This window comes from Pseudorca crassidens, chromosome 8, assembly GCF_039906515.1.
Source record: "Pseudorca crassidens isolate mPseCra1 chromosome 8, mPseCra1.hap1, whole genome shotgun sequence".
Taxonomy (NCBI): domain Eukaryota; kingdom Metazoa; phylum Chordata; class Mammalia; order Artiodactyla; family Delphinidae; genus Pseudorca; species Pseudorca crassidens.
In genome coordinates this window covers 82,582,240-82,609,593 of record NC_090303.1, presented here as the reverse complement: position 1 = coordinate 82,609,593, position 27,354 = coordinate 82,582,240, and the positions used below count along the sequence as shown (strand labels likewise).

At 42.7% G+C, this 27,354-nt stretch overlaps 1 protein-coding gene across 3 annotated transcripts in view; it reads left to right on the top strand.

Annotated features, from left to right (window-relative positions):
• GRM8 (glutamate metabotropic receptor 8) overlaps window positions 1–27,354 on the top strand; it is a 766,011-nt gene that overhangs the window by 134,896 nt on the left and 603,761 nt on the right. For all 3 annotated transcript variants that reach the window (XM_067746898.1, XM_067746900.1, XM_067746899.1), the window contains exon 3: window positions 6,539–6,755. In XM_067746898.1, the coding sequence (XP_067602999.1) occupies window positions 6,539–6,755 (217 nt within the window). The remainder of the gene's footprint in view (window positions 1–6,538; window positions 6,756–27,354) is intronic.

The following is a 27,354-nucleotide window of genomic DNA, read 5'->3' as shown; positions in this document are numbered from 1 at the left end:
ACTAATGATCATAGCTGCAAAGAAGGCTGGGAAATGTAGTTTTCTTCTAAGTGGCCAAGTCCTAGGTAAAAGTCTGGGGTTCTATCTGGAAGAAGTAGAAAACAGACACTGGAGGACAATAATATCTGCTAACTACTATTTAAAAAGAAAAATATATATATATATGTTTGTTTTTATCTTTAACAAAATAGCTAAGAAACTGTACATGAATTTCTTTTGAAATAGAACTAAGTTGAGATCTAAGTTAAACTTTTGGAATATATTAGAGTATGTCAGTCCAAGATTCACAGAATACCTAGCTAATGCAGATCAAGTAATTAGTTTTATTAAGAGCTGGGCAAACACCAGATAACTTCCCAGACACATGGCTGGATTAGAAGGGATCCAGCGTGGACTTGAGGCCGAAATGGGGCCTCCTACTCCTACATCACATCTCAAGCTTGGGACCCGCTTCTGCCTGCACAGAAGACTTGACGTCTCTTATTCAACCAGTGGCATGGACTTCATGCTCTCACTCACCTGTTGTCAGTAGAATATGGAAAGCGGTGGGCTTCTGTCCCAAGAAAGGAGACCCTACCTGTTCTTCTTACCACACAGGGAAAAGAAACAAGCCTGGGCTGTGTGTGGGCAGGTCAGAGAATGAAGGCAGAGCATTATCCACTCTTGCCCAGTAAGCACGGAACTCTGACCTCTCGTTCAGTTTCTCCTCCCCTTTGGGAGAATACATAAGAGGAGGAGGTCTGGGTAGGAAACATGCATTCTGGAACTCCCCAAGAGGGATTAGGCTGAGGGTAGGAATCTCTTCTTTTATAGACTGAAGTGAAAATATAGTGGGAGAAGGAGCGGGTTTTTTTTCGAACCAAAACAATTATCAGAAAATGGAAGCTCAAGCAATTTTTAAAGCAGGGTATGGTGATGGGTATCTTGAGTCGTGCAACTGATTGCTGCAGATATGCTTTATCTGGGTAATGGAAACTGGCCGTATTTTAAGCACACATCATATTCTTATGAAACCTCAGCACAAGGAAAAGAAGAAATGGGAAAAAAAGGCAAAATGACAGGTGTTTCCAAATGGTGCAATTTGATGCCTTAAAGCGCTGAACCAAGAAAGGGAAGGGAAACATCCTGTAAGTACAAGTGATGGAGGAGGCTTGGGAGGGAAAGTTGATGGAGAAGAGCTAGGAGGTTAGGGCAGGGCTGAGGGTGGGGAGGCAGGGCAGCGATGTCCCTTCTGCAGAGACCTGGAAGAGTGGGTGGACTGGTAGGGTTCCGGCACACTCACGGGATAATAGAAGAGAGGTGAATAAAAGGACCATTTATAAGGCGTGGGCACAGTTAAAGTCCCAAACCTGAGATGGGGAGAACTCGGGAACTAGCAACCGTGGGAAGACCTGAAGGGCCACGGGCAGTGACTCATCATGGGAACCTGGTGAGGGCCTCAGCTGCGGATGAGGACTCAGGTAGAGAAACACGGAGTGAGGGCTGTGGCGGGGGAAGAAGATGGGGACTTCACTACTCCCTTCTGTCTTCTCCTGCCCTCACATCTTCTGTAGGTGCCTTCCACGGGCCAAATTCAACTGAAAGCCTAAAGTGAGGGAGCCCAGGTGAGACAGTCACAAAGCAACCTCCTAGGACATACAGCAAGATGGAGAAGATCGAGAGGCACAAATGGAGAAGAGCCCACATGACATTTTGGTGGAATGTAGGGTAGGGGGCCATGGGGAAGAGGCTGTATCAAAATTCCTGCCGCAGTTTGAGTAATTAATTGCCTCCAAACATTCATTGAGTACTTGCTCTATTAGGTGCTGATGACACCAAATAAATCAACAGAGACCTTGTCCCTGAGGGGCTCCTAAGCCAGCACACAATTGTGGTTATAATGGCAGATGATGGAGGCTGCGGGACAAGGGGCAACAAAAGACAGCTCTGCCTGAGAGTGTTAGTGAGAGCTTCCCAGGGAGGAGGGGGTGGATGGATGGATGGATGGATGGATTGATTGAAGTACAGTCTATTTACAATGTTGTGTTAGTTTCAGGTGTACAGCAAAGTGATTCAGTTATACATATATGTATCTATTCTTTTTCAGGTTCTTTTCCCTTATAGGTTATTACAAGATATACAGTATATAGTTCCCTGTGCTATACAGTAGGTCCTTGTTGGTTATCTGTTGTATATACAGTAGTGTGTATATGTTAATCCCAGACTTTGAGCTGGATATTGCATTTGTGCAGAAGACCACCAGGTGGAGGAGAGGGGTCTCTCTACACAGGGAACAGCGTGGGCAGGGATGCAAGGTGCCATCAGGGTATGACAGCAAAGGCTTGAAGTTGGGAAGGAGGATGGGACAGAATCCGACACCAGGGCTTCAGGAGCCAGACTGAAGAGTTGGGATATTATCCCTTGAATGGGCAAGTGGGACTTAACAGAGGCTTACAAAGAATGTGACATCTTACAAAGGATGAGCTGATGCAGAATGCATTCCTTAATGCCTCTCTTCTTGGTACACTCTCCTTTTCCCTCTCATTTCCCTCTTTACTTCTATGCCCCATCCACTATATATATTTTTTTAATTGTTGTTTTTGTTTCTAGTAGCTGAAACCTCCAGGGTGAAGGGATTAGTTAGGATGGATTCAGTGTAGGGAAAAGAAAAAGAAACATTCCAGGTTTAAAAATAATTCCCACTTTAGTTGCCAGTAGGAGTTTAATTTGAGGGTAGTGGAAATATTGGGGATACCAACACAGAAATTAAAATACTGAATGAGCCAATGCTTAGTGGTCGACCACAATAAACTAAAAATGAGATGCGACTCCATGACAATTTGAAAAGTCTTGAAATATGCTCTGTATACCCTGGTGTCTATTATTGTAGGCTGAGACATAGCAAGAACTGAACAAATGAAAATACAAACACATACTCTCACGTTACTTTTCCGCACATTGATCCGCAAAGAGAAAACTCTCCAAGACTTTGCGGAGAAAGTCCTTTACCTAATTATTCAAACAATCATTTCTTATCTGCACTTTTATTTTATATACACTTTACACCTGTTTAATTAATCCTACACATGATGCTGACTGCTAATTAAACAGCCCTGAAAGTGACTGACTGAAGGTAGTAATTTGAGATAATTAGTTTTGGTTTCAAACACTAGATTTTCACACTTTGTGCTCATTTTTAGAAAAGGGTGACTCATTATTATAGGCAGGGTGGGGGCTGTGTAGGGCATTTTCCTGCTGGACTCTGGGCAGCTGAGGAAGTGGGAGGATTATTATACATCCAAATAGGACAAGGAAATGGTAGAGTGCTGTAGAATTTGCTAGAGAATGCTCCCCATCCCCTCCTACACACACACACACACACACACACACACACACACACACACACACACACACACACACACACACACAGAATCCCTTCCAAAATGAAGGTCACGGGCTTCCCTGGTGGCGCAGTGGTTGAGAGTCCACCTGCTGATGCAGGGGACATGGGTTCGTGCCCCGGTCCGGGAAGATCCCACATGCCGCGGAGCGGCTGGGCCCGTGAGCCATGGCCGCTGAGCCTGCGCACCCGGAGCCTGTGCTCCGCAACGGGAGAGGCCACAGCAGTGAGAAGCCCACGTACCGCAAAAAAAAACCAAACAAACAAACAAAATGAAGGTCAGGCTCATGGATCTTTTTCATTAGAACATAGAAATGAACATGCTCTTGATCTCTGGGAAAGTTTTACCTAGTAAAGTGTAGACCTCACTGAATCATCCATTGTCTCTTTCCCTGGTCCTCTAGAAGCAAGCAAGAAAAGGTAAAAAAAATCCAAGATTTGGTGTGTGGTTAGAGATTTGGACGGGTGTCCTTGCTAAGTAGTTATCTGCTACAAAGACACAAAGCCTAATCAAGGGAACAGTCTATCAAGAGATGGCTGGTGTATCTGGCAGAGAAAGCGAAAGGGCAAAAAGGAGGCAGGTCGGGACTAGTTTTCATGATCCCACAGTGTTAACAGGCAAGTTATTTTGGTCCTACCGGAAGAATTGGGTGTGAAATAGGCTAAATCATTTTTTGTAGGCAATATAGATAGACACAGGTTACACAGAAGTGGAACAAATCCTGCAGCACCCTGGAGAGCTCCAAGCACATTCCTTTACTTCTCTTCCCGGGGCCAAGGAGGCTTTCATGTCTTAGGATGTTCAATGTCACTTCACTGGCTACCAATACGGAGTAGGACTCTAGACCTAAGAAAGGTTTGGATACAGATGTTGAGGGTTTATAAAGGTGTCAGGAGGAGAGTCAAAACCTCCTTGTGGCTTGGGAATCATCTGGCCAGGGAGTGATAAGTGATGGTTGGATCCCAGAGTGTGTAGCCCTGTTTAGGAAGATGGAACGGCAGCTTCTTTGACATCAGAGCACTGACATTAGCTGCAGGATCTGATGGAGAGCAGGATTAATGGTTTTATTTACGAGTCAAACCTGCATCTTCAACCAAGCAACCTGAGTTAGTGCATCGTGGAATCATTTTGACCTCTGAACTTTCACAACACAGCAAGGCAGCAGAGGAGTAATGAGATGCACATCTCTTAAACTCCAGATCCCACAGTATTATTGCCCACTTTTTAGTTGTTTTCATTCATCTCACAGGAACCTCAAAAGAAACAAATCAAAAATTGAACACATCATTTTTGTCTTCCAGAATCTCTCTTGTTTTTCTGTCTTGGTAAATAGCAAACATCGTCTACTCAGATACCAAAGCCATAGAACTGAGAGTCAGTACACGTTCTTCTTACACATTTCCTTGTCTTTTAGATACTTACAGCTTCTACACCCTTCCTTTTTCCACCTGCCACTGCCTTATTTCAGTTTTTATACTTTCTTACATAGATTTCTGTAGTAGTTTTCTAACTGGTTGTCCTGCATGTAGTATGGTTTCCCTTTAATTCAGTTTATCTCTAAGCATAGCGTGGGTCCACCTGCATCAGATTCTTCTGGAGGGCATATTAAAATGCAGATTCCTAGATCTCTAGACATCCTAAGTCAGAATCTTTGGGAATGGGGCTGCCCAGGTGGACACTGAAATTTGAGGGTTGCTACTCTCCCCACTGCTGCCAATGTGATCTTTCTAAACCAAAAATTTGATTATGTCATTTCCTTGGTTACAATCATGCTGTGCTTCCCCATGGCCTTGGTAATAAAATCCACACTCCTTGTCATACCTGACTAGCCCTTCATCCTCTGGTTTCTGTCCAGCTTTGCAGTTTTCCTTCCTGACATTCCCCCCTTGGTATCCTGCATTCCCACCATGTGAAATGCTGCAATACCATACCATGCCCTTTCTTTTTTTTTTTTTTTGATGTGGACCATTTTTAAAGTCTTTATTGAATTTGTTACAATATTGCTTCTGTTTTATGTTTTGGTTTTTTGGCTGCAAGGCATGTGGGATCGACCAGGGATTGAACCCGCACCCCCTGCATTGGAAGGCGAAGTCTTAACCACTGGACCGCCAGGGAAGTCCCACCATGCCCTTTCTTGACTCTATGGCCTTGGACATGCAGTTTCGTGTGGCTGAAATGTCCTTCCTGGTCTATATGCCAGATTTCCTGCATCTTCCATGCTCCGTCTAGCCTGCATGTCCTTCTGCCATACTTCTTTAACATCCCTGTATTCTTCTATCCTAGCACTTTTCACTGGTAGAGTAAGAGTCTTCACTTGTTTATACCAGTGAATATTGCATTTCAAACATTTTTAGGGGTAGATTTATGGCATGCAGTTAATTTGTTTCTCAGCTTGAATTTATTTAGGAGAAATGACATACGATCTCTAATTTTGAATATCTTCTAGCAATTCACCCTTTTTATGTCAGAAAATAGTCTCTTTTCCTAAAGCAATTGTGGTATGGATTCCTGTTTTGTGATTTTTCTTTTTTGAGGGTGGGAAGGCTGGAAAGATGTTACAATTAAAAGATACATGGTTAGCTATTCCCAAATCTTATTGTGGTATGTAGTGATTATATCAATAAGCAGTGGCTAGACTTGCAAAACTATATATTTAAAATACTTTACCAAAAATATAATCTTAAGGCTGAAATGGTATCAAGCATAAAAATAGCCTCATGTTAAATTCTCTGTTCATTATTATGTAGCCTTTATGTCCTAAAGCCAAAGATGATTTCAGAGGTGACTTTTTCTGAAGCATGTATGTACATTTCATGTTCATTTCTGCCTCATTTCCACACCAGAACTTATCATGTACAGAATAAAAAAGCAACAAAAACAAAAAGCACAAATGCTTTGCTTTGGCTTCTGAAACAATGGGACCTGAACCCAAACTAAATCCTTTCTTACTGTTTAGAAATGTGCTTTGAAAGAAAGCGAGTCCACAGACCCTTATAAAATACGTTCTAATTAAATTGGTGGTCATGAAACCATATTTTGGCTGCAGGCTGATCTGTCTAGGTTTCTGGTATAGCTTTGGCTATTTAGTCTCTTGTGTGACGATCCATCATTTGACAGCATTCCTCATGGGTTGAAATGACCTGTCATTTGTTTCGCAGATACCTCAAATCAGCTATGCATCCACAGCCCCAGAGCTAAGTGATAACACCAGGTATGACTTCTTCTCTCGGGTGGTCCCCCCTGACTCCTACCAAGCGCAAGCCATGGTGGACATTGTGACGGCACTGGGGTGGAACTATGTGTCAACACTGGCTTCTGAGGGCAACTACGGAGAGAGCGGTGTGGAGGCCTTCACTCAGATCTCGCGGGAGATGGGTAAGCGTATATTTATCAGATTATCGCATTTGGAGATGACAGGTTGCAGAAGTCTGAGCACCCCCAAGAGCTCTCTGATCTGTATGGGATAATTAGAGCTCCTAGAGATACGTGACCCAGGCTGTCCACTCTAGGGGAAAGCTGGGTTTATTATAAATGATTTTGTTGTTCTTGGTCTATCAAGGTGACACTTTGGTGCTAATTTAGGAATTAGAGCTCCTGACTCAGGCGAACATTTTTTAAAGCTGTCTGTTTTGACGAGGGACTTCGCTGGCACATTAGAGCCACTGTAAATTTGAATAAATGACATGCTATTTGATTGTTCTAGATGGAGGTTTACATTAGCGAGTCATTAAGTTTTTTTAAAAAGGCAGTGGAATTTAACATCCAACACTAGAGGGAATTAACACTGGTAATCATCTTAAAACAGTACTGAAGTAGCCCCCAAGGCTATACATAAGCGATATTCTTATTCTCATATTTCACTTTTTGAATTTTTATTCTTACCTCAAACTCTGAGGTAAGGGCAAGATGTGAAAACTTGGTTAAAACAGGGTGCTCGTGAACTCTGTCCCCGGTTTTTTCAAGGTTCTCATCCAAATCTCTGTAGGCGTTTTACTACGTGTATGTTTAACCATGAGGCTTACACTGCGTGGGAAAACCAGAAAACAAAAACAACTTAGGGCATAAATATTATTGCTGACTGGCCAACAATATAACTTTGTGGATGAAAGGAGACATGTTACCATTACTTAACAAATGCTATTGTTCTTACTAAGAATTACTGAATAAAATTTGCATATTTTTCTATAAAAGTAATAACAATGTTTTGTCGAAAATTTAACGTGCCCTTTAGCTGTTTTTGAGTAATTTTGAACTTGCAGGAAATTATGTTGATAATTTATTGTTTTTCTTAGAAGCTTCAGTGCAGGAAAAGACCATGGGAGTGATTTGGGCTTATTCCCTAATTAGCAAAGACAAAGTTATTGGAATAAGGTTTTCTCTCGAAACACTTGAAGATGCCTGCGATCTGCTCTTCTGCATATAACAGAACATGGAAACTTATTATACATAATATTTGGTGTGGTTAACATTTGTTCCAGTGCTATGCTGTTACAGAAAATGTAGAAAAGACCTGGTTTTGTTGGAAAGATTGGCTTAATTTATTTAAGGGACAACTATTCATTCCTGTTGTGGCATCCATGATGCCATAACCTGTGCTGTTTGGAATTTTAATTTATATCACTACTGCTATAAAGATGATTCAAAACATTCAATTGAACTTTAAATGAGGGTAAATTACATTAGCTTCTTGGAAAAGAATCCCAAGTTTATCCTTAGGAGAAATGCCCACTCAAATGAAAACAATAGCTTCTGAAAGCAGGGTTAATGCATTATTTAAGCAGCTGATGTCGGTTCTCACCAAAGTGGTAATTCAACGACAGAAGGAAACTAAATAGAGCATGTATTGAAATGAGAAGTTTTCTGCAGTGATCCTATACATTCTCAACTATAGGGCACATTTTGTGTGCACGAAACAGATTACTATGAAAAATTCAGTACAGGACATGAGTTGCCAGTTGTTGAAGCATCTGATAAAATGCATTGTTCTAGAAGTTAAGTGAGATCGCAGTTTTACTCTTCTTACTAAAAAAGAAATATTTTTGTTTTCACTTTTAAGGAGCATTGCTCTTCTTAGGTAACTGTCACCTAAAAGGATTCAGACGATACCATTAATTATTGCTGTCTCTATCTTAGTCATTAGTACGGGAGAAAATAATTTTAGTGCCTTGTGTAGGATGCTCTTGATAGAGCAACCTGTTTCTTCTGTGTTGATCCTTTCAGTATTCTGTGACGTGATTGGCTTTCCATTCTATTTCAGTTCTCACTTATCTGGGGAATGGAGGAGGGCTGGGTTGTCAATTAATATGCAGAATACTGAAAAGGCCAAATTAGTACCACACTAGAGTATGCCATGGAATATATTAAATATCAAAATCATCCCTCATTTTAATGACAAAGATTTTATCCAGAACAAAAATAGCTGAAAATGAAACCTTTTACATGACAATGATATTAATGGGAATGGCATAGGGTAGCAACTTAACCCATTCTGAAATGATCTGATGCCTCTAATGAAAATTCATTAGTTCTATAACATTTGCTCCTCTTACTACGACGTTAAGACATCTCTGTCAATGTGTTACTAGTGTTTTTAAAAATCTTAGTCTCTTGACTGAGAAGGAGAGCATACATTCATTTTTTGGAGTGTCTGCCTATTAATGAAATTGTATATTTTCCCGACTCTTCTAAATTTTCCTGGACTCTGTTGAGGATTTCTCTCTTCAAGAACGTTGATTGCCAAGAAATTTCAGTGTAAATTGAGGCTTCCTATGTTTTGTCTCTGATTAATTCTGACAGATCATAATGGAATGATAGTGAAAGGAAAATCTGTTTAGGGATACAGTGCCTGTACGGTTTGTTTAGAACGTTTTTCATTTTAACAAAATCTGAGACGTGGGGAAGTGTCCTTCGTGAGTCTTGGAGAACGAAGTTTATGAGTGAATGATGGTCATGAACACAGATGCCCGTGATGTCTCTTCTCTGGTCGGGATCCTTCTCAGGGAGAGAGGGACAGGAATTATTTGATAAAATAAGACAAATAGCCCCTTGATATCCTAGCTGTTATAATCTCAGCCCCTTGACTATAGCATTTTTATTGGAGAAGTCAAAAGAAAAATATTTGGGATCAACAAATAGCACAATTTGACTGGATCATAGTTTGTGTAGTGAGGTATGGAAGACAAAACTGGAAGGCTTTGTGACAAGGACACATAGGTGAGCACTTTACCTCATAGGATAGTAATTTTATCCTTTATTTTCTAGACAATGGAGGAAACTACCGAGGAGAGAGGGGTCTACTAGGATATGTATTTAAGACTTTGCTAATGAGAAGCTAAAGATGGGGAGACCAGTTGAGAGGCCTCTGTAATATCAGTCTTAGCCTCACATGGGGTAGTGGTAATAGAAGTGGAAGAGGGAACAGACTTGAGAGGCACTTGGAGGTGGAGTCTCTGGAACTTAGCAATTGATTGGAATTAGAGCTCGAAGGTAAGAAAAAAATGAAGCTTGAAATTCTGAACCTGGGCAATTGGGAAAATGCAAGTACCATGAATAGAAAAGAGACAGTGAAGTGGAAAGGTTGGTTTGGGGTGGGAAGCATAGTTTGGTTATGAACCCAAGAAACTGTCAGTACGGGTACATACCTTTGTGGAGAAGAGCAGCAAAGAACATTGATCTAAAGCCAAGGCAGGAATTGAGCTATAGATCTGAAGCTCATTCAAATTGATAATTGAGGTGGGAAGGGTAATTGCTGAGGTAGAACATGTAGTAGAGTGTGAATTAAAGGGGGTGGAAGATACACCCTTGGGGAGAAGCTTTACATAAAGGTGTGGGATGACAAGCATTGGTGAAGATGTAAAGGAAAGGGAAGCCTTGCACACAGTTGATAGGAGTGTAAATTGGTACAGTCATTGTGGAAGATAATATGGAGTTTCCTCAAAAATTAAAAACTGAACTACCACATGATCCAGTGATTCCACTTCTAAGTATATGTCCAAAGAAAATGAAATCAATATCTTGAAGAGATATCTGCACTCTTGTGTTCATTGTAGCATTATTTACAATAACCAAGATATGGAAACAAACTGAGTGTCCGTTGATGGATGAATGGATAAAGAAAATATATGTTAAATGGGATATTATTTAGCCTTAAAAAAGAAGGAAATCCTGCCACTTGTGACAACATGGATGAACCTGGAGGACATTATGCTAAGTGAAATAAACCAGACACAGAAAGATAAATACTGCATGCTGTCACTTATATGTGCTCTCACTTATAGGTAGAATTTTAAAAAGTCAAACTCATGAAAGCAGAGTGTAGAATGCTAGGAGCTGGTGGGGGGTGGTAGGAGAAATGGGAAGACGTTAGCCAAAGGAAATAAACTTTCAGTTAAACAGGATGAATAAATTCTGAAGATCTAATGTACAGAATGGTAACTATAGTTAGTAATACTGTATTGTATACTTGAAACTTGCTAAGAGTTGATCTCAAGTGTTCTCACTACACACACACACACACACACACACACACATACAACTATGTGAGATGATGGAGATGTGAATTAGCTTGATTGTGGGTAATTATTTCACAGTGTGTACATATATCAGAACATCATGTTGTACACCTTAAATATATACAAGTTTTATTTGTCAATTATACCTCAAAAAAGCTGGAAAAATAAAATTAGTATAAATGAAAAAAAATGAAGATTTGGGAATAATGGGCTAGATTTAGTAAGGGAAAGCTAAGAACAGGGCAGAGTGTTCTCTTTTCTCTTCTCTTGATGGGTTTGTGGCCATGGGAGGGCTCTCAGTCTTCTTTGAAGTTTTCCATGATAGGCGATGGTAGGAGTTCTTGAGGAAAAAGTCAAGGTTATTGAGCAGATATTCATAAGAGAACAGGAACTTTGCCAGAGGGCACAGCTGAACGTGTGTGGTACAGTGGCAGAGAATCAAGGAATGTCCCTGAGAGCGCGTATATTAGGGCTGCCATAACAAAACACCACGAACTGGGTGGCTGAAAGCAACAGAAACATACTGTCTCACAGTTCTGGAGGCTAGAAATGTGAAATCAAGGTGTCGGCAGAGCCATGCTGATTCTGAAACCTATAGGGGAGAATCCTTTCCTGCCTCGGTAGCTTCTGGTATTTGCTGGTGATCATTTGTGTTCATTAGCTTCATCCGTCAATCCAGTCTCTGCGTCCATCATCACATTGCTGTCTTTTCCCTTCTTGTTTCTGTCTCTGTCTTCTCTTCTTATAAGAATGCCAGTCATATTGGATTAAAGGCCCCACCCTACTCCAGTATGACCTCATCTTAGCTAATTTTATCTGCAATAACCCTATTTCCAAATGAGGTCACATTCTGAGGTACTTGCTGTATCTTTTGGGGAGACACAATTTAATACCCATAACAGGGGGTGGTAGTGATGAAGGGTGTACTTAGGGAGATAACTCCCAGTGACAGGGATGGGAGGTCGACCAGGAGGACAAACAGTTAGCAATAAAGATGAGGGGGGTGCTCTGTAGACAGAATTTGGTAGCGGAGCAGACCATAATATAACCAGCTCAAAAGTTCCTTTTGAAGTGCTGCAGAATTTTACTCTCCCAGTCTTGACTACTTGGGTAGATGAGGCAACCTAATGGATGACTCAGGGTTCCAGACGGGGGTGGGCGGTGGGATCCTTGTGTCTAGCTTTCCCAGGATTCTAAGTGGTCAGGAGCCTCCTAGTAGGATCACAGTGGACACTCCCTCTACAGTGGTGTACCGGCTGTTCAGCCTCCCTGCTTTGTGTAATTCCAAGCTATTGTTCTTTTCAATGACACCTGGGAAATTTTGGACATCTAGAGTCTTTTCTGGCCTAATTTATTTTTATTTCCCCCTTTGGTCTCTTTTGGCTTGAGGGAAGGGAATAGCTTAGTTGCTGCTGGTGGTTAAGACTTCTCCATCACCTATGTTACACATCCTCAGTTGTTAGCACCGCAGTCCTCTATGTCTGTCTTGTTTTAATGCTTTGATATGATGTTTTCATTGATATTATAATAAGAAGGTTAATAATACATACCCATGCTTTTCTGTCATAAGCTCTGGAACTTGTAGTTTGTGACTCAATAAATGACTTCCTTGAGGCTTTAGACAGATTCTTTCCCTTCTTTGTCTTACCTTATTATATTATTTAAAAAAGAAGACAGGATAATAAATGTTAATGCTGCCAAGGGGCAAGGAAGCTAAAGCTTTATCTTTGAAGATAAAAGGAATCTGTGATAGCATTTTATCTTTTCACTGTGGATTTGCACAGTATGGCAACACACCTCCTTTAATCAGTCATCGTGTTTATGAATGCCTTATTGAAGATGACAGGCCTGCGAGTCGTCATCCCACACATTACAAGGGGCAGAACAGACCTGATTCTGTCAAATCTACCATACGTGACTCTTTTTCTTCTAATTTGCAAATGCTGGAAGCTTCTGACTATTGTCTGACGTGTTCAGAATCTTAAAATCTCAGACTTGGAAGGGATCACAGAGGTCTTTGGATTGGCACAATCTGTTTGAAATGTTAATGCAATAAATCAATTTAATTAATTCATTTTTGTGTGTATGAAATGACCGACACTTGCCAAAACATTTGATAGTAATTTATTTTCGGTGTGGGTCAAGAAATAAAGTAAGGGAAATTTCATTCCACCTCTACAATGGAAAAGTGTCCTCTGATCATTTTAAGCTATCTCAGTACAGTTTTAAAATAAAGCGTTTTTTCCTCTTGGGTTATAAACGAGAATCAAGTTTCTATTAACTGCAATGAATTTGCTTCAAGAATAAAACAAAGTATTTTAAGTGAGAGAAAGAAAAAAGTACATAAAAAGCAGCTTTTTCCCATAGATGTTCATTGCTTTGGAAAAATGACTTCCAGCAGGCAAAAATCAATTTGACAAAAGTATTAATGTTGTAAAATACTGTGAATGAAAGGAAACATTTTAATTGAATTGAAATTTTTACTTTATGTTCCTACAGCTGACTTCCACTGATAGCACATTTCAAGTTGCAAATCATGTTTAATTAATATTAACACCAGGTAATTGGCAAGAATAACTTCAAAGGAGGGCTGAGGAAATTGCAAATTGGAACTGCAGGTGCAGCGATCCTGCGGAAGCTTTATAGGAATCCAAAGAAAGTGTATACGGTTTTGACAATTACTGCAGAACTTGATCAAATGGAACATCATTTCAAAGCTGTTCTTCATTCTGGCCTTGCTTAATATTTAGGGCTTAGGAACTGCTAAGTAGCAACAGCTGCTATTAATGTGAAATGGCAAATAGCATTCCATAGATGCTTTTAAACCTATGATTCTAACGCCGTAGTTAAGTATTTAGTAAACAATGGCAGTTTGATGCGGTGGAACACACCTGGGAGTCAAAAACGTGTCTAAATCCCCCTTCTTCAATTATGAGACTTTGTCTGAAGATTAATTTCCTTGTCTATAAAATGGTGGCCCTCTGCTCAGTGATGATCGTGTGCTAGAATACTTGTGAAATGTTCTTTATAAACTCTAAAGTGCTATTTGATATCAGGTATTACTAGTGAAAGGAATGGGGATAATACAGATTTTTTTTCCAGAATGTGTGGCAAAGCTGTAGATTATTATGAAGGTGGTGGATGTGCTGCCAGTGTGTAGGATACATAGCCAGGGAAGGCTTTGCTTGATTCATTAATTACCTTCAAACTTAGTCATATTCTGCCTGAAAGATCAGAGAGGAGATTTTGAGTGGCTCCTGACCGCCTACCCTCTCCGTTCTCTTTACTAGCCCTCCACAACTGCTGTGGTACATCTTCTACCCTGTCTTAATCTTGTCACCCCTGGCTGTTGAATATTGCTTATGGTGTCACCAACAGTTGTGTTTGCTTGGGTCTGATTGTTCAGGTAGCACATTGTTCAGATATCAGGACAAGCTTGAGGTACCTTGCCTCATCCTTAGTGATGTGCTCTCATGAGTCCCTGAGCTTAACCCTGTGGATTCACTTGCCACTCTGATCGTAATGCCAATTTCTCTGTATACCTCTTCCTCCAGAATGTGTTTTTCTCAATGGAAGGACACTCCCCTACCCCAACACCCAGTGCAGTGCCTGGCATATGCCAGGTGTTTCATGAATTTCTGTTGAATGACCATTGTCACCAATTCATGGCTGTGTTGGCGCTGTGAGCCTAGTGGTCAGGCTTCCTCAGGCTCTGGGAACCGAAGGGCAGAGATGGTCCCAACAATGGCTTATGCATTTTCTTTGCTAACACGTAACCTATATGGGAAGCTTTGGTCTTCCACATTGTTGAACCACTCAGAATTCAATTTTTTATTACTGGAAAATACCAAAGCCTGTAATCTATAGGTTCAGCCCACCCTGGATTCCCTCAGGCCAAACAGTGCTGGGGAGTGGCTAAGAGCTTCTTATCAGCTGGGTTTGACTTCCAGATCTGTCACAGCTTAGCTATAAGACCTTGGGTAAATTACTTACTCTTGTTGTGCCTCAATTTTCTTATCTGTACAATGGGGATAGCAATTGTATAAGAATCAAAAGAAATCATACAGAACAACGTGTAGCTCGAGGTAAGTGGTCAACAACTGCCAACTCATATTGTGCTAGGCATCCTCGCTGATGGGTGATCCAGGGTTGTCTTATTGCCCAGAACCTGTGCCCTGTTAGCTCAGTGAGCGAATAAGAAAGTAGAGTGAGGCCTACATAAGAGCTCAAATAAAAGCAGCCAGTCCTTCTCATTCCTAAAACTTGCTTTGTACCTCCTAGCAGAGACCAATCCTATTATTATTTTTTCTTAGCATGACTCATATACTACATAGAATAGTGTTGGCACCTAGTTGAATGCATGAATTAATTAAATGCCAGTCAGCGTTGGCTCACCAAATATGCTTTCTCCTCTTCCTTTTGAGCCTTCTATATATTAACTGACTCAGCCAGCATCTATTGTGTACCCACCATGGATCAGGGCATCCTTGTTCTAGGCTTTCAGGGTCTAGAGATGAATCACGGCCTCTGCTTCCTAGCTGGTTACTGTATCAGAGGATACAGAGATGTAAACAAACTCTTTCAAATGAATGTGATCATTGCCTTCATGGAGGCATCATTCAGAGGCATTGCCAAGAACACAGTGCCCAAGAGAGGGCATCCTGCAGTTCATGTAACGAAAAGACCTGCCATGAGGCAGTGGAGGGTGACAGTTTATGGACCCCAAGCTCAAAGGGAGTATGCTGTGTGATGTGAGTGGAATGAATTTAGGTAAGTTCAACACAAGTTCCTGAGAAAAAGAGACAAAAAAATGCATGTAGAATATGATGCCAACTTTGTAACGTGTGTATCTGTGAACATATAGTTTTGACAATCCTCATTTCTTGATGTATGGATGGATACCCAGATGTGTCCGTCCATAGATAATCGGTGTCTGACTTGCTCTACGGCTTTAGCCCCTGTTCCCCCCGGTCACTCCCACCCAGCATCACCGATGCCCTAGGCAGCAGTTTCGGTTTTGTTCAGTTCCCGAGTCTTAATCAGGGCCAATAGTTTGTCCTGACCTTAGCTTACAAGTTTCTGGGCTTTGGAATGATTTTGCCAAGACGGACCCTGTACCTGGTGGTCCCAGGGTGAGCCCTGAGCTCCCTTCTAAGTTGCAGCAAACTTACAGAGCTGTCTCACCCTGACTCTGGATCCCTAGGAGTGGGGCTCTGCCCCAGACTCTGACCTCTGAGGTTGAACCACGACACACTGCCTATTCCTTGTCAACTCTTTCCCCTGACTGGGTGGAGGCATCTGGTCCTCTGCATGATTCATGCACTTGTTGAGATCTGACTATGCGTGAAGCCATTGAACAGAGTCCTGTCTATGGGGTCCCTAGTGTGTGTGGGGGTCCTGACCCTGTCTAGCTTGTTGTCTTTATATTTCTCACATCCTTTTAGTGTCGTATCCCTAGAATAAAAGGAGTTCAGTCTCAGAGGATGGTTTGAGTTTCTCTCTCAGAAATTCCCATTTAAATGCTTAGGAAGGGTCAGGGTATGTCATCAACAGGGTTGTCCCAGTTTTGAGTTATTCTTTTCCTGCTCCCTAACTCTTATTGCCAACTGTATGAGTTTCCTAGGGTTTCTGTAACAAAGTACAACAAACTGGGTGGCTTAAATGACACACACACACACACACACACACACACACACACACACATATATATTTTTTTTTTTTGGCTGGCTCTGTGGCTTGTGGGATCTTAGTTCCCTGACCAGGGATGGAACCTGGGCCCTAGGCGGTGAAAGTGTGGAATCCTAACCACTGGACCGCCAGGGAATTCCCACATAAATCTATTGTGTCATGGTTCTGGAGGCTGGAAATCCGGGATCAAGGTGTCAGAAGGGGTGGTTCCTTCTGAGGGACCCACCCTAATCCAATATGACCTCATATTAGATGATCTCATATAAGTATGACCTCATCTTCATTAATCATATCTGTAATGACCCTTCATTAATTACATCTGCAATGAAAATAAGGTCACATTCTGAAGTACTGGGAGTTAGGACTTCAACATGTGAATTTTGAGGGGGGGACACAATTCAGCCATAACACCAACCCTAACTGCTGGATTGAACCCTGATTCGTGGAGTTCTGTCTGAACTGAACCCACATGTGCCCCGGTTCTTTAGGTGGATTTGGGGCCCTGGACTCCCCTGTGTCTCCTGAGGCCTCAGCTTCTGTAACCAAGGTAGCCAGCCCCGTTTCCCCTTGTCCTTGCCGGCTGGGCTCTGCCTGCCTCAGAGCTGAATGCCTGCGTCACGGCAGGCGTGTGCTTCTCCGCCTGCACTTAGCCCCAAAGAAATTGCATTCTTTCATTTCCCTTTCCAAAGTCATTTTCTTGTTCAAGCTCTTCTGTTTGGAAACTCCAGCACTAGATGAGCGTGCCATCCGCACTTTACTGTGTTGATAGAACATAATATAAAAACATCTTTCTGCAGAAATGAAGCAACATCAGAATCCCTTCCTGTCACTTTTTGTAGGTGCTAAAAGAGTTGGCCTGAGAATGAGTGTGTTTTCCCGCTTTCCGTCATAACTTATCAACTAAGCAATAATTATGGTTTCCTTGAAAAGAAATGGCTCAAGAATAGTGCAATCAGGAAGGTATAAGATGAATAGTTTATTGAAAAAGGCGCCAATTATTTCAAGGGTCACATCCCTTGGCAAAACTGGGCCACATGGTCCTTCTGCTCTAACATCTGTATGTTTGACAGATCCCGGGCTTCTTTCTTTGCTTCTTTCCATGCTGCCTGGTCAGAGGCATTTCATGATTCACTGGGGACTCCACAAGGGGAAGGCAGGGGAAAGGAGGCAAAGTGAAACTCGAGTCAGCACATTTTGTTTCCTGTTAACAGCTCTGGGAAGAGGTTTGGTCGAGAAAGGAATTTTAAGTAATGATTTAAACATATCTCTGGCAGTTCCACTAGTGAGAAAAAAAATGCCTCGTGTAGCAGCTCAGACCTACTTCTGAAGCAGTGGTACACAGGGCCATGTGACTCAGGGGCCACATGTGCATCATGAATCACCGCTGGCACCCACATAATGGGCAATTAAGGGAAAGAGGCAAGTGCAGAGTACATTGTTAGCCTATTGTGTTTAGTATCGTGGAGGGCAACCACTGTGCTCCCCTTCAGAATGGGTTTGATGTGACTGCCAGGAGGAATCCTAGGGTGGATGGGAATATTCATGGGAGTTGATGTGACACTTCATTCAAGAAATATTTGAGCACATATTGTACGTTTGGGCCCCCTTCTAGGAGGTTGGGGATATGGCACTGGGTGAGTCCAACCTGATTCCCGCCCTTGTAGGCTTTCCTGTCAAGCTTACGGCCTTTACATTTCTCGTGTTCTTTTAGTCTCCTACCTCTGGGCTATGGGAACTCAACCTAAGCCTACAGTGTGAAATGCCTCAGACCGAGAGTCCATGAAAATAACGAGAGAGGGTCTGTAACTGTCACATCAACAACTTGATCCCTTGGGTGTTCTGGAGATACCAGAGTTCAGTCCATGTCCATGGCATGCTGGGTGAAAGAATACATAGTTGAAGGAAAAGTGTGCCTGTGTGGGCACACAGAGGGATAAATCTGGACTTAGGAAGCTCACCGGGTACAGATGTTTGGGAGCAACACCAAATGCAGGATGGGACAAGAAGTGCATCTAGCCCTGCAGAGCATAGATCAAGAGATTATGGTTCTGGGTGATAACCTGAACCGACTGCCCTGTGGCAAGAGATCCGCTCACGCCACATCTCGGCCCGGAATTCCTGTCCTCCCGCTACGTAGGTCTGGTTTACATTTCCTTATCCTTCAGTTCTTGGATTATTTCCAGGAAGCCTTCTCAGATCTCTACCTTCTCATCCTCCCAGACAAACGTAAGTGAGGTTTCTCTTCTGTGTGTTCTCTCAAGTAAAAAACCAATCCAGACTTAGACAAGGAGAGGCTTTATTCAGAATTAAGACGTTTGCAAGAGAGAGAAGACTTGAATTCAAAAATCCACAAGTATCGCAAAGTCAAAGGGAAGAAGGGTTTTCTTTTATATGGTAGGTAGCGGTAAGCAACAGCTTAATAGAAACTTTTAAGGGAAGTCTGGGTCGGCAAAGGGGAAATGACCAGGAAAGTGTCCTGCTCTGATCAGCCGCTTTCCAGAGGCAGCTGATAATGGGGACATGGTCCATTTTCCAGTGCTTGCTCAGATTTGGGGGCAGACAGAGTTCAGGGGCATGTAGGAAGGAGAGAAGCCTGAGTACACTTGTGTCGAGACAAAGTAGCGGGTGAGAAGTGGGCAACTGTGAACCCTTGGTCCGTTTCTAGGGAACCGTGAAGATATCTTACCACTGTGGATTTTAATGACTTCTCTCTTCCTTCGGAGGTGGAGAGCATACCTTATTTATCTCAAGTCCAAGGAGGAGGTCGTTGGAACCCCCAATCGATAACCAGTTGGTCAGAAGTACAGGTGATAACTCGGGCTTGCAATTGGCATCTGCATTGTGGGCCAGGGGTGGGGGGTAGTCTTGTAGGACTGAGCCCTCAACTTGTGGAATCTGATAGTCTCTCTGGGTGGACAGTGTCAGAGTTGAGTTGAATTGTAGGAAACTTGTTGGTGTCCTGAGAACTGCTTGTGGGTGTGGGGAGCCCCTCGCCAGCACTGGAATTGATATCAGAGCCTATTAGTCTTTGTATAGTACTGTAGTTGCAAGGTCTAGAAGATGCTCTAAAAATGTTGAATGAGTGAGTAAATGAACACACAGCAGGTGAGTGAATCCTGGCAGACAGGACACCAGGAAGCAGGTAGTTTGGAGGAGGAGGTAGGTAGATGGACAGGCTAGCAGTCCACATGAAAGTGCTCAGTGGAAGAGGGTAAAACCCTGCCCAGGGTAAGAATTCACCTGGTTCTGCTGTTACTTGGGAGGCATGGGGTCTGGGGGCATGGCTGGGTCTACAACAGGAAGTTGCATGGGAAGGAGAGAGAACCAAGAAACCAATTCAGGGCCAGGATTAAGTTGGGAAACAGAAGCAGTAGCTTAAGTAGGTGACAGCGAGTTTGATGCCCAGATGGCTAAACTTGATTCGCAGAACCAGAACCAGATGGCGGATCTGCACTTCCGGTGGGGCAAAGCTGAGTTAAGGGCTAGAGCTTTGCTAGGTCTGACAAATAGGGGGGATGCAAAATCAGAAAGGAGGTAAATATGCTGAATGTACTATTGTCCTTTCAACTGGCTTTGAGTCTTCCAGGTGTATAAGTGTGTGATGTGTTTCATGACTGCAAGATGTCCTAAAGGTATAGGGTTTCTGATGTTTAGACTCATGACTCCAGGCCCCGAGGAGCTTGTTCATTGATGACCCTTTTGACAAATGATCGATGTCCATGTGAAGTTGGACTGTGCTAGGTGCTGGGAATTCACAGCTCTGGTCTCTGGCCTTAAGGGGCTTAGATTCTGATGGGGAGACCGATTTAAAAAGAAAACAAGTAAACAAACTAATGATTATAAATTCAAGCTAATAATTATGAAGTGTATCTTATTACGAAAGGAATAAGTGTGTGTTTTTGATTTATTTGAGAGATATCCAGGAAGCCAGTGTGGCTAGAACCCAGCAAGGGGCGGGGCGGCAGCACAGGAGGTGAAAAGCAGTCAAAGGTGTGATTGACTAGTGTCATAGGTCATGGCAGGAAGTGTGGATTTTATTCTCAAGCAATGGAAAGTCTTTGGAGGGTTTGGAGAGTGACATGGTACAATTCAGATTTTAAGGGGATCGTGTGCAAAAACTGGATTGTAGGGATGGAACCAGAATATGAGTTAGAAATTTCTTGGGGTTGACTTGGACTTGGGTGGAGGTAAAGGCAGGGAGGTGTGTGACTTGGCCTAGGTACAGATAGGATCAAAGTCCCAGGCCTGGGAAAATGAGGTGACTTGATGCTACGGGGATCTAAGCCATTGAAGCAAAACTCCTTTAAGACTTGTTGGTCAACAGCAGGGTGTGTCCTAGAGCCCTTAGACTGGAATGGGTGTGTCCCAAGTGACAGTATGGTTCCCTTAAATGGATGATTCAGGGGTGGGAGATCAAGTGAATTATTTCCTGGCAAAATTTCACTCCAACTGATGCTTCAGTGAAAAAGAGTTAAAATGGTAAGTGTCTCCCAGGTTTTTGTTACTTTTTTTTTTTTAAACAAAGTCCGCTAGAGACCTTTATTGCTCTTTTTCCTGTGTTCTAGGAGGACCTGAAGTTTAGAGTTTTCTTGTTAATTGTTCTGAATATTTTCCTCTTAACTCATTTCTTGTTGCTTTTATACTCTTGTGTTACTGATTCATTTGAAGGCTCATTAATCATTATGCAGTTTTCTGAACATTTTTATGCTTTCATAATACAATGGTGATTCTGGAAACACTTCTGAATCCACATAGTCAAGGGTCATAGAAATGGGTGATTTGACATGTTGGCCTCTAAAAATTAGGTTTAGTGCAACTTTCATTTAAAGTATGTATAACTGTGATTTGACCTAATTATTTTTGATTTGTAAATTCCAACATACACCATATTCTATTAAATGTGAATGTTTGCTTTCCAAAGTCTCTCTCTCTCCCTCCCTCTCTCTCTTTCTCTCTCTGTCTGTCTGTCTTATTGTCCCCAAGTCCAAGATCATTCATTGAAAGGAGAGGGAACTATTAGTGCTTACTTTGTATGTACCATATAACTGAGTTTTCATTAGGCTATGAGGCATATATTATACCTATTTTACAGATGGGAAAACTAAGGCTCAAAAAAAGTACATAACAGCCCAAGATAACCTAATTAATTAGTAAGTGGTAGCATGGAATATAAACCCAGAGTTCTGTGGCTCCAAAGTTCATGTTCTTTTTACTGCCTCTTGCTATTTCTCTTTTGAGGTTACAGACTTTGGTTTCTGCAGTCATGTTTCCCATCCTTGTCCTGCGATACTGTAGGGAGGACAAAGAGAACATGCTCTTTCTTTAAACAGCCTGATTTCTTGCCTTTCCCTCCGTCTCCCCTCACCCGTTGTGCTTTTGTGCCTCGTCTTACGACCTGAGCATTTTCTAATGCACCTGCGTGGATCCTCTTCCCTTTTCTGGAAATGCAGCATCCCCAGTGTCTGCCTGGAGCTATTTTCATACTTTAAGACCCAGCATCAATGATACCTCCTTAGTGAAACCTTCCTAGATACCCAGAAGGGGTTAGCCGAGCTCTTTTCTGCAATTGCAACCCTTTGTACACGTCGTTAGTGAAGAAAGTGTTGACCTGAAACACTTAGAAGAAAAACAGACATTCTTCCAGCAAAGATGGGTTTATTAGGGATCAGCAGGGCATTGCAATTTGGGGTCTGCAATCACGGTGAGCCGCAGGCAAGTCCCCACATGGCAAGGGAAGGAGCAAGCTTTTATAAAGGGGAAAAGGAAGTTGGGAGGGCGCTGGTAAACAGAGTCCACGGCTTTTCATTGGCTGAGTCCTTGCCAAAAGAGGAGACTTTCTTCTCCCTGTTGGGCTCTGCTATCCTCACAGGGCTTGAGAGCTCCCCCTTCTGGTCTCCCAACTCTCTTTAACTGAGGTTCCTTTTTATTAACTTTTTTACAAAAACATTTATTTCACTGGCTTGGTCAGGACTCAGACTTAAGCCAACGAGAAAATTTGGGGTTCAGAAACTTAAAAAGTCTAGGAGTAAATCTGACCTCAGGTTGGCTTAGCTCCACATTTTAAAATGAAGTTGACAGGAATGCATCCTGTTCCAGCTCTGGCTTCTGCTTACTTGCATGTTGGCTTTATCCTCAGGTTTCTTCCACGTGATGGGAAGAGGGCTGCCAGCAGCTGTGGGCTTGTGTACTGCCAGCTTAGCAACTGTATTCCTTTCCTAGAGCTGCTTTAACAAATCACCACACTGTGTGACTTGAAACAACAAAAACTTATTCTCCTGCCATTGTGGAGGCGGAAGTCTGAAATTAAGGTGTTAGCAGGCTTGACTTCTTCTGGGGCTCTGAGGGGTAGTCTGTTCCATGCCCCTCTCCTGGCTTTCGGTGGCTGCCAGCAATTCTTGGCATCCCTTGGCTTGTGGCTGCATAACTCGGATCCCTGTCTCCACGGTCACATCACCTTCTTCTCTGTGTGTCTGAGCCTTTTCTTTTTCTGTCTCTTATGAGGACACTTGTCATTGGATTTAGGGCCCACTCTCATCCAAGGTGACCTCATTTTGAGTTCCTTCCCTTTGTTAAAGCTGCGAAGACCTTTATTCCAAATTAGGTCCCATTCTGAGTTCCAGACAGTTATCTCTTCTGGGGGGATACCTTCAACCTACTAAGGCAACTGTAGTGGGACGGGTGTGTTTCATTCCCATTGGTTCCGGCAAAGGCCCAGACTTGGCTCCACCAAGTTGGGTTTCAGTCCATGACTCAAGCAACCACTTTGGCCTAAGGAAGGCACGGTTCACAGTGGCCAGACATGGGTCACATGCCCTCTGGAGCTGAGGAGAGGTAGGTGGGGAGAGGCCCACTTGAAACAAATGGTCAAAGCCACAGGGAGGGATCATGCCTCAGTGCTAAATTAAGATGCTCGTCTAGAACAAGGAGAAAAGCCTGCCGGGCAGGCAGGCACTGTGCATATTGTGTGCTGTCGGCCTGTCGACTTCTGTGCCTCCCGCCTAGACCGTGACCTTCTCAGGGTGGCAGCAACCTGGTCTTATTCATCAGTGCCTGGGGCATGAGAGCGCTCTATCAACATATGTTAAATTGTTACAGTAGCTAAAATTTCCCTGAAAAATAAGATTTAAATGTAGCCATGAATCATAATATTTGTCAAAAATAGTTTTGGCCTCTATCTAAATGGTAACAAGCAAAGCAGTTTCAAGGACAAGAAAAGGCTTCTGTTGAGTGTTCTCCTCTACTTTGAAAAGGCTCTCCTTTCTGTCCTGCCTCTCTTTTAGCCAAGTGTGTTGGCAACCAGAGGAAAGAAGCCAGGGGCTTCACACTCCTGGAGGGTGTCCACGTCCACCTCCCCAGCAGTTATCTGTGGCAAGATGCACGCTCCCCCCCCACCAGTGGAGTCCCCTCTGTGAAAATAGCGCAGATCACACAGTGGCCAAGGAGCTGCCTTCCCAGCCATGGGTCAGTTCTGACCACTAGCTGACTGGACAACCATCAGAGGATCCCAGAGCCTAAGGAAAGAACTAGTATATTTTGTTTGGCTGTTTTAAACATGGCTGAATTCTCTATTTTCAAAGAAGATATTTTAGTTCTTTTTATGGTTTCTAAATCAAGGAGTTTTTCTTTTCTCCATTTAAAAAAAAAAAAAAAGGGATTCCCTGCAGGACTGTCAGGAAGCATGGAAGTCTGTGTTCTATGCGTCTTAAAGGGAGAAAGGCACTCTGGGAAAGCCCCGTCATTGAGAACTGACTTAAAAAGTGTAAATGTCATTGGTGTGTTGACTGTCCTCCATAGTGCCACTTCTTTATTTTTAAAATGCAGCTCCTTTATTTTAAGCAAATTCTTTAAGCAACGTCTTTATTATTTTTTTTCTTCCTACTGATTCTTCACTTGTGATGGTCTAGCTCCCCCCACACCCTCCTCTGGAGGATAGCTTGGCTTCAGACTCTTAGTCCTTTAGTCACTTCTAAATATATGAAAAGTCTCATTTTAGTTATTAAAATGGCCAGCCCAGTGGAATAAAACTGAATTTCAGCCAAACTGAAAGTTTCTCCCCTCCCACAGCTTGGAGCTGCTTTTGCCTGGAGCCCTGCAGTGGGGAGGGGTAGGGCTGTGGCTGGCAGCTGCTCCTCTGCCCCTTTGTCCCCTTTGTCCCCCCCGCCCCAGCTGCTTGGGCTTGCTTTAACATCTTGCAGCAGTTACCAAAGCACCGACACAGGTATGCCTGGTGTGGGCTGGCTACAGTATCCAGCCTTGATTGAGGGTGTTTTCTCCTCTTTTCCCCACTTATATTTTTCCTTGGAGAAACTTTGGTTTCCTCCCTGGCTTTTGGCATTGGGCCCTCCATTTGGGTCAACATATGCTTCGGGTCTTGATCTCAGCAGCATGAACTTGTGAGTTCAGCTTTTCTCTCCCCTGCTTGTAAGTAAAAAGCTGGAGGTAGGACTTGATTAATGACGGGGGAACAGGAACAGAGCTCTGGTTTCTTTTATTTATGCTACAAGAGGAGCTGTCCGGAGGTCACACTGGATTAGGCGTACTGCACGTTGGCTACAGACAAGGCACTGTGATAGGCACTGGGGAGGGACGTAAAGAAGGATGTGACGGGACAGTGACCATCACATCGCTTAGAGCCAAGATGAGAGAAAATAATTGCTCCCTAGAAGTACAGGTCATGAGCTGTGTGAGTGCAGAGGATGAGACGATCGGTTCCAACCAGGAGCATTCCCCTTCCTTAAAAGGGGAGGCACTGGGCGAGGTAGTGAAGGAAGAGGAAATGCATGTAGGTGGAGACCTGGGAGACAGACATTAGCATTTCAAACTATGTTTCACAGAGCTAAAAATTTTCATTGATAAAGGCGCAAGATTGCTTTGAAATTCTCAATTATAAAAATAAAAGTTTGCCTGCTTCCTGTGGCATACATGCCTTTATTTTTCCCTTAGTTCAATTTTATGACCAAGAAGGACCTGCTCCGTTGATGAGGTTTATATTTCTGAGCTCCCAACGTTCTTGGTATGCATTGTTTTGTCCCATACCTTTTCCACGTCCATGGTGATAAAGATTTGTCACCCTGTTCTTACTCTGAAACATTCAGTGGTCTGAACGTCATTGTCATAGGAACGGTGGTGTCTCCTTCACTGGCCTTCAGTAGCAGTGATTCCTAAACAGGGGCCAGGACGGGTGGGTAAGTGAGTGACCGGACAGAAACATTTCTTAATATCCTCAGACCTGGCCAAGGCGACTGAGGCTTAGAACCTCTGTCTCCCTCAACAATTACCTTCTTTCCCTTTGTGTATCTTTAATATGACACAATTACGGCACGGCTTTGTTTTAATGACTTATAAGATATAAGGTTTATAATAACCTCATCTCCCCCAGATTTTCAGTGGTCTTGTGTTCACTGAGAACCATAAAGCTTGTCTCCTCTGTAATGTTGGTGCCTTGTGGTTTCATGTCTTATTTATTATAACAAACACAGACTAGCGTACGCCCAGAAGTCCCCAGTCTCCTCTCACGGTTCCGGTACTCATGTGCACAGCTGCTGGGGACAAGAAGATGACAGTTCAGCCTATCTCCTTAAAAGAATCCATCCCCTAATCTGTCTTGTGTCTGAAGATCCTTTTGTTTGCAAGTATCTTGAAGTGCAGCTCAGTCTGCCTCTGTCCTTTTTCGCTGTTGTAGCCATCATTTCTTCCTTGGTTACCAGTTCTCCTTAGCGGTTGGGAAACATTTTTTTAACTCTTGAAAAACAGCAACAAAAAAAATCCTATAATCTTTTGCAAGGAAAATGGGCCTGCTTTTTATTTCTTGGTACCTTTGGTGGTTTCTAGGCCCTGTGTTACATTATGAAATGATAGGCCCTTTTTTTTTTTTACTAAGGGGGAAACCACAAATGTGACCTCTAGAAGGTCATGTTTATGCTAAATACATTTATAAAGTACCTGATCTTGTATATCCAGGTACTATGTTGTTAAGTGTTCGTGAACACAGCACTGTCTCCCAGGAATTTATATTCTAGGGGGGAAGTTACTTACAGTGGTTGGCAAATTCTCTATTAAGGCTCTGGGAAGGCAGGTATGTAGTACTTTATTTTGCCCAGATCTCGGGAAACACTTTCACAAAATGATGATTTTGAACTGATTTGGGGAGAAAGGGAGCTGGCATTTGAGGCAGAGGGGAAGCAGCATTTGCCAAGAAAAGATACGGCAGTTTTAAGGGAGTGCAATTATTTTTGTAAGGGGGCGCTGCAGTGAGTGTAGGGGTTTATTGGAGGGATGACAGGAGATGAGACTGGAAAATAAATGAAGACAGGACTGTAAAGGACCTTTTCACCAAACTAAGGAGATAGGTCTATTGAAGGATTTAAAATAAGGCAGCAGCATGACCAGATTTGTGTTTTAGGAAGAGCCCTCTGACAGTAGGTTGAACAATGGGTGGAGAGACTCAATCTATCTGTAGGCAGCAAGATGAGTTAGCAGGTTATTGCAATAGTCCAGGCAACAAGTTACAAGGTCTTAAATAAAGCTGTGGTTGTGAGGATGGAGGTGAGGTGATAAATAGGAGCACTGTTAGGAAGTAGAATCAATAGATCTTTGCAAGCAGTTGGATGTACAGAGTGAGGAAAAAGGAAGAGTCAGGGATAACTCCCAAACTCCTGTTTGGACACCTAGGTAGAGAATTCTGTTGTTAACCAAAATGAGAAAAACAAAAGGAAGTGTTTGGCAGTGAACCAATAATTTAAAAAATATTTATTAAGTACCCCATTGTGTTGAGT